The sequence below is a fragment of the Zingiber officinale genome, chromosome 9B, assembly GCF_018446385.1.
Source record: "Zingiber officinale cultivar Zhangliang chromosome 9B, Zo_v1.1, whole genome shotgun sequence".
Lineage (NCBI taxonomy): Eukaryota > Viridiplantae > Streptophyta > Magnoliopsida > Zingiberales > Zingiberaceae > Zingiber > Zingiber officinale.
In genome coordinates, this window is record NC_056003.1 from 110695566 (window position 1) to 110708017 (window position 12452).

The 12452-nt window shown below is 36.9% G+C and overlaps 1 protein-coding gene across 1 annotated transcript; it reads left to right on the plus strand.

Annotated features, from left to right (window-relative positions):
* The first annotated feature begins 6337 nt into the window (after window positions 1–6337).
* Window positions 6338–7667, plus strand: LOC122024959 (protein BIG GRAIN 1-like). The gene has a single exon (XM_042583701.1). The coding sequence runs from the start codon at window positions 6491–6493 to the stop codon at window positions 7505–7507; it is 1017 nt and encodes a 338-aa protein (XP_042439635.1). The 5' UTR covers window positions 6338–6490; the 3' UTR covers window positions 7508–7667.
* The last annotated feature ends 4785 nt before the right edge of the window (window positions 7668–12452 follow it).

Here is a 12452-nt window from a genome sequence, read left to right on the forward strand (position 1 = left end):
TAAAACTTTGACCTACTTGGACTTCTCAATATCAAGTGTCCGGTCAACCTTGACCCACCTAGATTTTCACGTGCCTAGCTTCACTCACCAGGACTTCCCTTCTGCCTAGCTTCACTCACTAGGATTTTCCATCTGCTTGGCTTCACTCACCAGGACTTTCACCTAGCTTCACTCACTAGGGTTTCCCATCTGTCTGGCTTCACTCATCAGGACTTTCACCTAGCTTCACTCACTATGATTTTCATACTGCCTAGCTTCACTCACTAGGTCTTTTTACCTGGCTTCACTCACCAGGACTTTTCAGTCAAGTATCCAGTCAGTCTTGACCTACATGACTCTTCTTCACATCTAACTGGCCAACCTTGACCAACGGAGAATTGCACCAACAATCTACCCAAATGAACGATTGCACCTGCAATCTTTATGTATTGTGTCTCCATGTATCGTCAAACATCGAAACCCAAACATCAAGACTCAAGCTGGAGCTAACTCAAGCTTAGTCAACCAAGTCAACCTTGACCTAGGGAATATTACACCAACAGCTTCATCATCAACAAGAGCATCTCCTTTTTTTTTTATTTGTTGACTTACATAAAATATTTCAATGCGAGTTGGGTTTCTACCATTTTCCTGAATCTAAACGTAGAAAAAATCATTTTGGATTGAATATGCAAGTAATAATAGCTCAACGCTATATACATTGATATCAACATAACAAATTGAACAAATGCTTACAAATTTGTCTTCCAAAGAGGGAATATTTGTTCATCCTTGTGCATGAATTCCTCATTTTTTACTCCCATTTTCTCGATTTATTTTTGATGTCCTCTGGAAAAAAAATTACATCAGACTTATGCGTACCAATATATAAAAAATAATCAATACAAGAACTACCTCATTAGATTTCTAGTAACAACATAAAGTTTTCCAAACATCTGATGTGAGATCATGGGGAATGGGACGGATACACATAAGTTCATTTAATGGAATATTTGGATCATAAGAAGTAGCCCTAATTTCAGCCTTCCATCGCCTCCATGAACCTCCCATCATTCGCATCACCCTAGCTTTATGTTGGTTAGACAAAGTCCGGGCCGACCCCGAGATACTTAATCTTATATATAGCTCTTGATATACGTTCGACCGGATAAACGCCGAACGGACATAAGGTTCTCTGTGAACACCTAGTCGGGTAAAGCCCGGACAAACCCAGAGATATTTAATGTTATATATAACTCTTGATATACATTCAGCCGGGTAAGGTCGAACAAGCATAAGGTTCTCGGTAAACACTCGACCGAACAAGGGTCGTGCGGGATTAATAATATTTAATCTCATAAAACATTTTATATATATACTATCATTCAAATGAGGATAGATTGAACTTATGACTCTATGTATATACCTGACCTGGTAAAGGTTAGACGAGTTTAAAATACCTGAATATATAGTACCCATAAAATATAACTCTAGCATACGTGCTTTATTATATGACTTCTCAAGTGAACTTATGACATAATATGTGTATTATATTAGTTTTTGAACAGGTTTTTGCAGTATTTAATGTATGATCAGGCAGATTAATACAATAGCAAATAATGCGGCCGACCTTGTGGAGCGGCTAAGGTGCATTCAACAGGCAAATAGTAAACAACATTTTGACAGCCTGTAATAATTGTAGGGGAATATTTTCTTGAAATCTCCTTTGAAAATTATTTGGTTTCCCATTGCCGAGTCAGTTATAACAGCGTTTTCCTCCAATAACCTAAGTAATGATGTGAAGTATAAACAACAAAAGAGGTACATTTGTGGGTAGGAAAAAGATTCCTCAAACTATCATGAAACACCTAGGTAGTCCTTTAATTTCTTCCATCACCTAACAAACTCTAACAAATCGGGGATTACCTCACTATCGCAGAGGTTATGTGAGGTGGTATAAAAAGGAGGATGCTCTTCGCTGGCGAGGTACGCAAACATTGGCATCTAAGCCTGACTTTTTTGGCAATTACTTTACTGTTCTTCTTCCACCTTCGAGAGAGTAGACTGACTTGAGCGTCGGAGGACCTAGTCAGGGATTCTCATCCCGGTCTTAAGTCACTAATGCTTTATTGCTTGTCTAATTGTGCATAGGATCATTAAGGAATTCCTTCAGATCTCGAAAAGCTTATTACTCTTCGCCCGACCATCCATCGGAGCTAGTACGATATCTCATAGCCTTCCGACAGAATATATATATATATATATATATATATATAAATGATATTATGCACATCTTTATCTTGCACATTCCTAGGTAATTCGTATCGATCCGGATGCTCGGGTGCCCTGATTTACTTTTTGAGATAAAAAAATCTAATTATTGAATAAAATAATTATATTAAAAAAACTAATACGACTCACATTGTATAAAATATTGAACGTTGCATGATGTTTACATAAATGGTAAGCATGGATCATCTGGTATACAAATTATGAATCAAAAGATGAATCATTTTGTGAATAGTGATCTATTTTAATAGACCCTATCATTTAAATAGATAGGATCCATCAGAATCCATTAATCATAAGTAATGAACTATGATCATCCTCTCTCAAATGATATGGCATAAATGTTTCATGATGTTTACATAAATCAATCTCCAATTCTTCATGCTTACTGTCTAATCAGACACTACCACATATCTGGATGTTATTATCTTTATTTAAAATTATAATCAATATTCATGAAATTTTAGCTCGCCTGTCCCCTATCCCACTCGTCGTCCCAGTCTATCATCGGTGGCCTCCGATCGTCGTCCCGATCATTCTTGGGGAAGGTGAACCTAGGGAGTCGCCATCGGCACGATTGGTGTTGGAATCCGGTCGGATTTGAGCAGGGGTTTAGATCGATGACTGAGGAAATTAGTCTGTTCAGATCTGGTCAGATTTCGACATCGATCGTACCGATGGCGATCCCCTAGGTTCATCTTTCCTAAAGGTTATAAGTGATGTCCCCTCGGGACGGTCTAGTGACTAGCCGATAAGGTGTTGCCACCATGAGGTCTGGAGTTTGTATCTTGGCAAAGTCGAGGTAAAAGTCTTCGTTATGTGCTAGTCACTATTCTAAAGGCTAGTAGTCGCCTGTGATTTATCTCCTCTATGTTGGTCCAAAGATAAATTGGCGGTAGTGCTGGGATGAACGTATTCCTCTTTTGTCATCATGAGTTATAATAATGATCGGGATGATGACAAGAGACCGCATGGAGTGACGAGTGAAACATGAAAACAGATGATTTAAAATACAGAGGATTTAATCTGCTTGTTTCCAGTCTGCTGCATTTTATTTTTTCTTTCACTTTTCCCCGCGTGAATTTCTAATGGCTGTTTGAATTTTATATACGAATCATGCACGCGACGACTACCGTTGTAGGTTTCTACTACTCACTTCACCCCCACAGAACCACAAAAGAAAAAGAAGGCGAAAATAAAGATAACCTCCACGCTCAAAGTTCAGCTGCATCGGATCTGGCGTATAGTTACAACCTTAAAAGCCCACCCAGTCCCATTCAAGAGAGACACATCGTATGGAAAGTGGGGACAGAACAGGTTCCTAAAGTCCAAAGTAGCGAGATTGAAGGATACGAGTGAACAGCAGATTAATGAATTCCCTGGATCCATCACAAGGCACGAGAATTAAAGACATGCCTTCACCGTCGACGCGTCTTCCGAAGAGATAGAAGGGGGGACAGAGCAAATCATGGTAAAGAAAAGGGAAAGAGGAATGCACGTGGGTCGGAGCTCACGCGTGCCGGCATGTGTCAGACGAGCTCGGGTTTCTATTATTCCTATCCATTGATGGCGTTCTTGTTTCTCGAAAGCCACCACCTGGTCGATCCCCGCCTCGGATCTGTTTCCCATCGGATTCTCCATCAGACTCCTTCTTCGCTTTCGTTAAAGAGTGGGCCATGCAGCACGGCAACAAATGGACAAAAGCGGGTCGGATCTAATGACAAAGATCCTCAATCAAGTGCATGGCGAAGGACAGAGGCAGTGTGGAAGAAGGGAAAAGAAGATATGCGCTGTCTCCATCGTTTCCTCTGCTCCTCATTCTTCGGGATCGCCTTAGCTTTTCTTCCTGTCTCCTTGCTCCACTGTCACCTCGCCTCTCTCTCTCTCTCTTTCCTTCTGTCTTTCTTCACGTCTCCGATCCCACAACGCCCTGCTCTGCTTTAATAGTCATTGGGAACTAAAGAACGAAAAGATATACACACAGAAGGGACTCCTTTTTCTTTCCACTCATCTCCTCCTTCCCCTTCCACGCATTAGATATTACTGTGTCAAGGCTAAAGAGGAGGTTCCAGTTCCCGGGACCATGTGTAATGAAGGCTTTTGTTTGGCTTCCCAGGGAATGCTAAGAAAGAGGTCATTAGTGAAGACTCCGAAACACCTCTTCGTCCTTATCTGCCCATCAATTATAGCTTACACTGTACTCTAATCCGACCAAAAAGTTGGAGCTGTTGCTTATGTCTGCATTATGAATCAGGGTGAAAGCTAGCAGTTAATGAAGACTCATGACGCGAGATATATATGATGCCCACTGTCTGCACATGTCTACTGTGGACATTAGTTAATACAGTTATCTTCCAACTGATAAGAGCATACTGCTTTGAAATACTAAGAATAAATGAAAAACATATTGTTTGAAGTGCCGTTGAAATGAACAAAGGTATCTTGGTCTACAACGATTGTGACCGGTCATGAAAAGAAACACACCGCGCAACGCTGAAACTTTTTTATTTTTTTCTAAACCTCAATGTTCCATCTTCCCATATTCTCATGTACTCTCTATCTTGTATATTGAATCTAGTGAAGATAGCATGCTCTAAGGCCTCAGAAATTTCGCCTTCAACAATTAAGAATTTTCAAATGACCATTCTACACCCTTAAAACCTAGCTACCAAAAGGTTCCACGGGTGGCAAATGATTAGTGCATCACTTAACACACATTTGTACTCCCCATGCCTACTTCCCTTAATTTAGTCAGATACTAACAATGGTTTCCAACTAAACTACCACCAACGAACAATTAGGGTACGCCCAAGGCCAAATAGATGTGGAGACATGTTTGATGGAGTTATGTCAATGGCCCATGTAGTTCAGATCCCAATGCTATCTATATGTACATAATTAAGGTTCGTTTGACGGAGTCATGTCAATGGTCCCTGACCATGTAGTTCTGATCCCAATGCTATCCATTTTATTACTTCATATAACGTCATATAACAAAGTAAATCGACTGGTTTACTAGCATTTCTAGCAGTTTATGAAGTGATTAACGATTTAAGTTATCATATAAAATAAGGGTGTAAATGAATCAAGTCGTTGGTGACCTATTCGAACTTCGATCGATTCGATAAAAATTCATTTGAACTCGTTTAATGAGGCTAGTTAAGATAAATAAATCAAGCTCAAAATCGTAATACTTAACTCGTTAGCTCGTGAATACGTTCGTTAAGCTCATGAATCAACTTTTAAATAAAATAATAATAATTTTTATATTGCATTTATAGATTTTACACTCTATATATGAAAAATATAGATAAATATATTAAATTTATTTATTAGAATAAAATTATAAATTTTAATAAAATTTTTATAATTTTCTATAAATATATAATTTTTTTAATGAATATTTAAATTTATAATTTATATTTGTTAAATTTGTTTAGACTCAACAAAAGTTTGAATAAACTCGTAAGTCATGAATATATTCGTTAAATAAAACTCGAGCTCGATTCAATTATAAACGAATTAGGCTCAAATAATCAAGAGTTTGGATTGATTCGATTCGGCTCGATTACGCCCCTAATATAAAACAAATAATACAGAAAATGAAGCGGTCACAGAATTCCTACTTTGCACGATAAAAATGCTTTAGATGCATGTATGGCATTAAGTACATAGGCAAAGAGTAGAGGAATCACTCTTTCTTTTCTGTGACGACGTTCACCAAATATAAATAGCAACCGCAGCCGTTAAGGGAAAAGAAGAGGATATCACGAGTCGCTCGATTGATTATTAATTTCATAAAATAGTTCCTACCAAACTCCACTTACGAACTTAGAAATTACATTGTCAATAAACTACATGCGTGTTCGGATAGAACTAGAAATAGAAGGCATACTTTCATTAGAAAGAAAATGGTGGAAATTAGAAGGGATCATCGTACCTCCGTTGCGTGACGGAAGCCGTTCATCACGAATCCGACGGACTCCAACGACCGGGTCCGGGGAGTAGAGGTGGGATGAAAGAAGGGGCGGAAATTCCACGTCAGCGTGTACTCGCGCTTGAAGCTGCCTCAAAAAGGCGTGCTGTGCGCGAGTTACCTGTTGCCTGAACTGCTCGCTCGTTGCCCACCTCTCCTCCTCCTCCTCCTCCTCCTCCTCCTCCTTCACAAGTTCCTTCGTTGCTTCCTCGCCTGTGGAAAGGAAAGTCTTGGATTAAGCAAGGAATGGGAGAGCGGCGGGTGAGGGGTAACTACAAGGCCGGTCACCAGAACCCCTCCTTCTCATCCACCCTCCTCGACGCCATCTACCGCTCCATCGACGAGTCGGACGGTAACGCCGCCGCCTTGGGGAGTGTATCCTCCCGAGATAGGTTCTGCGCTCCCGAAGACATCCAGAAGAGGTCTCCACTGACTCTTCTGCCTCCCGTGGCGGCGGCGAACCAGGGGGCGGCCAGCCGTTGCCGAACCCTTCCGCCTATCTGCACATCTAGCTCTTCCGACATCTCCAGCTATGGCGGATTTTCGTCCTCTTCGGATCCAGACTCAGTGGCCGCACGGCTCCGCCCGATCCGGACCGGAGCGGCTCCTCTCTGCTCCGCCCCTCTACCGCTTCCGCTGGCGGAGGAAGGCGAGAAGAAGAAGAAAAAGAAATCCGGTTCGATCCACGGCAAGCTCCACGAAATGAGAGGTTCGAGATCGGCGGCGCCGGCGTCTCCGGGGGCTCGACTTGCCGGCTTCCTCGGGTCTCTGCTATCGGCGGTGTCAGGGACACGGCGAAAGCAGTCGCCCTCCTCGTCAACCACCACCGCGGGCGGATGCGACGACTCCGCCTGCTCCACGGCGTCGTCCCACTCGCGGTCGTGCTTGGTCAAGAATCCATCTACGAGGGAAAGAGCGGCGGACAGGGGCAAGCGGACGGTCAGGTTCTACCCAGTGAGCGTGATTGTGGACGAGGACCTGCGGCCGTGCGGTCAGAAGAGCATCTTCGAGGCGGATTCGTCGTCTCGGCGGCTATCGGCGGCGGCATTGGAAGCAAGGAGGAGGGTAGCGGAGATGCTGAGAGGGATGGAGGAGGAGGAAGAGGAGATGAGTGATTCGAGCTCCGATCTGTTCGAGTTGGAGAATTTAACGGCGACGGAAAATGGAGGAGTCGGTGGCGGCGGCCGCATGGACGAGCTTCCGGTGTACGAAACCACTCGCCTCGTCTCCTTTTCTCAATCTCAACGTTTTCTTAAAATATAAAACCCTCAAAATTTTCTGTGATTTTTTGTTTTCTACTTTAATCCTCTTACTTTTGGGTGCTAAATAGTGTTGAAGTTATAAATTACTATCTTACTATTGCGACTGGTTTTGGGTGGACTGTTGTATCAATATGACTAATGTAATTGCTGCTGCACATGAACTCCTATGGTGATGGTTAGTGCATTCAATTTCTCCATTGAAATCAGTTGGTAGGTTGGCGGGACGTTGCTCCAATTGGTCGAAGGTTCGAGTGTCACCAATTGCAATGAGGGATAATATCCCCGTCTGCTGGTCTAAATGCCTCGAACCCCCGTCAACCTCCAACCCAGCATTCACCCTGATTTACCTCCTCCTGCACACCTGTGGGGCCGGGCGCAGGGGGCCGCTGGGGTGGGCGGTTCCCACCTTTTGCTCCAATTTCTCCATTGAAATCGATATAACCTGATTATGGAGATGGAATCCCGATGCAACCAATTTGACTAACTTGTCCGGTCCCATAGAAATTGCAACGAGTGTTTGAATTTCACAGTTCAAAACACTTAACATTTTGATCGTGATTCATATGTACTTTTCGATTTATAGTAAATCGTAAAAACTAGATATATAAGTAGATTACTAAAAAGAAAAACTTCATAAACAATTGAAACCCAAGGCCAATCAAATACTCATTGGAGGAATATGAATGCAGAAGCAGCATGTCAGAGGTCCTAACAAAATTCTCATGTTCTTCATACAATTCCCAGGGCCCAGCTCGACGCTAGCAAATTTACAACAAAATGGACCACAAATCCACAGCAACAAAGGGCATATTGCTGCTCCATTATAATACCTGCTTCATGTCCTCTAGCCTTTGCTGCATGTCCATCTACGCCTACAAAGCCTATCTATCTTTCAATGTCTTTCCGTGGAATGGTTCCATGGTGTGGTTTGTTTAATGAAGAAGATGATAGATGATAGGTGGAGAGGAGAGTTTAGTATTATATTTGCGTGCATGCTTCTGCTGTCTGTCAGATGATTATTCTTATGATGGCCCAGAATTATTCATTAGGGTGCTTTTTTAGGCTTATCAATGGCCTATATCTCAGTGCCAAAACCAGAATGATTGCTGGTTAGAATTTAGAAAGATTTTAAGGTTCCAACTGGAGGTGATTAAGTTGCAATTTAGAAAGGCTACGTTTTAAATGAGAGCACTCCACACAATATCGTACGGAGAGACAAAGATGGGACTTACACTCAGGCAAGTCATCGAACGTAACGGCGGATGACCCAAACTCTCTAAGTTGCGGCAACACGAGGTAAGCTCGTTGATAGGTCGAATCTTAGTCACTAACAGAGAGACTTGTGTTGTGTGGTAATCAACTGTGTGGATTTCAAGTAGAAGTATCAGGAGGTGGAGAACATCATGCATTACTTTATGGAAAGATCATAAACAGTCTCTACTATGCATTCCTCTACGGCGTCTCAAGATTTTATGAGGCTCTAGGTAAAAAAAAAAAAAAAAAAAAAAAAAATATTTAGTCCTTTAATATTTTTTTTAAAAAAATTTTCCCTTATCTTTTTTCATTTGGACTTGGGACCGACAATGGTGGGTTTTAATTTTTTTTAAAAATAAAATATTAATTTAAAATAATTTTTTATGTAAAATTTAGTTTTTTAACTTTTTGAGATGCAAAATTATTAATTAAATTTTTATATTCGAGTTTTGATAATATTTGTTTTCAATTGATAAAATTGCTAGATTATTTAATTTTTCTTAAGACATTTTGAACGTAAATAAGACTTTATTAATTTTAATTTTGAAAAACTTCTTTCTACTGAAGCTACACTAATAAGTATAGTTAATAATATTCTATAAGCTATCCATGCATTAGGAATTTTTTAATAAGTTCAATACCTCAAGTGCGGTTTTTAATTCTGAATTTATTATTTCTCTTAAAACTTAGTTTTCAAGATTTGAACATTTTATTTTTAAAAACTCATCATCAAGCAATTTTAACTTTTCTACATCATATAAAAAATTAAAATTATCTTCATATATTTTAAATTGTTCAAATCTACTTTGAAGTGAAGAAATGACATGGTAAATAATATAATTAAAGTAATTAATTTTAAAATATTCTTCAGGTGAAAGCTTCACTTCATTAATTTTATTCTCATCAAATCGTTTATTTCTTCTAATTACACGTTTTTCACGAAATTTTGGTTCTATATTCATTTCATTTGCAATCTCTTTAGCAGAAATCACAACAGATATAAATCCATTTTCTCTATAATCATTAAAAAAAGAAACAAGACCTTTTAACTGATATAATGCAATAGCAATGTTCATATCTTTATATTGTAAAAATTTACTAACAGTGTTAACTGCAAATAATATATCATACCAAATAACCATACCTAATAAAAATTCAAAATTTTCAAACTCATATGTTGCTAAAGAATTTACTTCACTTTTTGTTTTAGGATCATCACTAGTTTCTGCAAGTTTATATAAAGCTTCTTTTATCTATGGAGCTTGATATTTTATTGCTTTAACTCTTTCAAGATGACTTTCCTAACGTGTTTGTGATAATGGTTTAAGAGTTAAATTAGAAACATGGTCTTGTAAAATTTCCCATCTTTTTGTAGAAGAAGAAAATAATGAGTAAATACGTTGTATCACACAAAAAAATGTTATAGCATTAGGACAAGAATTAGCCATATCACATAGTACTAAATTAAGGCTATGACAACCACATGGTGTATAAAAAGCCCTAGAATTTATATCTAACAATCTCTTTTGTACACCTTGTTGTTTACCTTTCATATTAGCTCCATTATCATATCCTTGTCCTCTTATGTCATTCACATCCAGTTCAATTTTTTTATTATATTAATAAGCGTATCAAAAGGACCTTTTCCTGATGTATCATCTATTTTTAAAAATTCTATAAAATATTCTTCTATTTTGATTGGACTTGTTGAAATATCTACACAATCTTAATATAAGAGATATTTATTCTTGATGACTTACATCATGAGTACAATCAAGTATAACTGAAAAGTATTTTGCTTCTTTTATTTTTTTAATTATAATATTTTTTACTTCTTTTCTTAATATTTATTAACTCATTTTGTATATTATGACCAAGATAATGATTATGAATTTTACCATTTTGAATACGTTTAAGGTGTTCTTGTATTATAGGATCAAATTCTGTTATCATTTCAATTAAACCTAAAAAAATTCCATTGTTATCTTGATAAATTTTCTCATTTGTGCCATGGAATGCCAAATTATTTTTTGCAAGATTTATAACTATAGCAATAATTCCTATTAATATATTCTTCCAATGTTCTTTTTCATTATTTATTTTTTCTTGTAAATTTTGATCAATGGTTTTATTTTTCTCATTTCAATATCAAACCAAATATTTATATTTATAATATGTTCACAGCTTGTTTCATGACTTTTAAGCTTAACACTAAGATTTTTCCAATCATGACACCCTTCATTTGCTAATTGAATTGTAATTGGTTTTTGACTAAATAATTTACAACAAAAAACAAAATGCTTTATCTAATTCTTTTGAATATATTAACCATTTTCTATCATGTTTTTCTCCATTTGGTAATTTTCAAATGTAATGAATCATAGAAAAATGTCTAGAATTTTCATCATTTGGAAAAGAAATATTGATTTCTCTAATTGGACCCTTTTTAACTAATAAATCTATTAAATTTGTATATATATTTTTCCATTGTGCTGGATCATATATATTTTGAATAATGGTTTCATCAATATTATTTAAAAAAATTATTTTCATGATTTATTAGTCATCTTTTTCTTCTTCTAAATTATAATTATTTTCTTCGTTAATATTAATATTTGATGAATTTGTTTTGTGATCATTAGAAAGTTCTTGATAGATTTCTTTTTGTCCTAAAGTGTTATCTTCTCGTGAAAATTCAATTAGTTTTTCATTTAAATTTTCAATTATATTATTTTCTGAGTTTTGATTTTGATTATTAATAATAAATCTATCGAGTGCACCTTTTTGAGATTGAATAAATTCTTCTATTTTTCTTTTTTTTTTTACATACGTTTCATATATCCAGAATCATATTTTTTCATAGACATATTTATATTAAAATAATATTAGAAAATAAAATATAAGTATCTATTATTTTATCAAAATAAAATTACTTAGAATTAAATGAACAATAAAACCTGATTTACGCCGTGTAGTTTTAATTTGATGACATTTCAAACTGATTATTGAGTATTACCTGCACAAATATAATAAAAAATATAAAATATTAAATTTGATTTGAATCGGTTAATTTAAGCAGTTTATATTTTATAATAAACTATACTTAACAAATATATAATAAATGAGACAAGTGCATAAATCAAGTTTGTGATGGTAGTAATTTGTTTGCGAGAGAGGAAAAATGAGAAATTTTTTTTTTCATACAACCACTAATAATTCAATTTTCCAACCATATTTCATATTTGGGTCCATTTCATCAATAATTTATTATTTATACAGAACAATAAAGAACATTTCAAGAATGAAGAAAAAATTTAAAAAATATTACTTGACGATTAAGGAATGCGAGGGTGTTTTGTCGTATTCAGTATTCTGAGACTGAAAGAATCACCGTTGAGATGATGAGGGACAAAAAAAATATAGATTATAGAGGATGAAATTTAGATGATGAAAATATGAGCAATATGAGACTATGAGACTTGAGTAAATCAAATTCTGTAGTGGTTTTATATAGAATTCTAGGAGAATTGTTTTATATAATTAATTGAAGTTTTGTTTTTCGTTGGAATAGGTGGCTGTACAGTGCATTACTGTGCATGGAAATCGAAGCAGCAGTCTTCAAAGATGGTTGTACAATGTGCACAGTAGAAAATCGAAACGTCGGCGGTACAGTATATATTACTGTGCATGCC

Excerpts from the sequence above, each read along its gene's own strand:
- LOC122024959 (XM_042583701.1), top strand. The coding sequence starts at position 6,491 with ATGGGAGAGCGGCGGGTGAGGGGTAACTACAAGGCCGGTCACCAGAAC.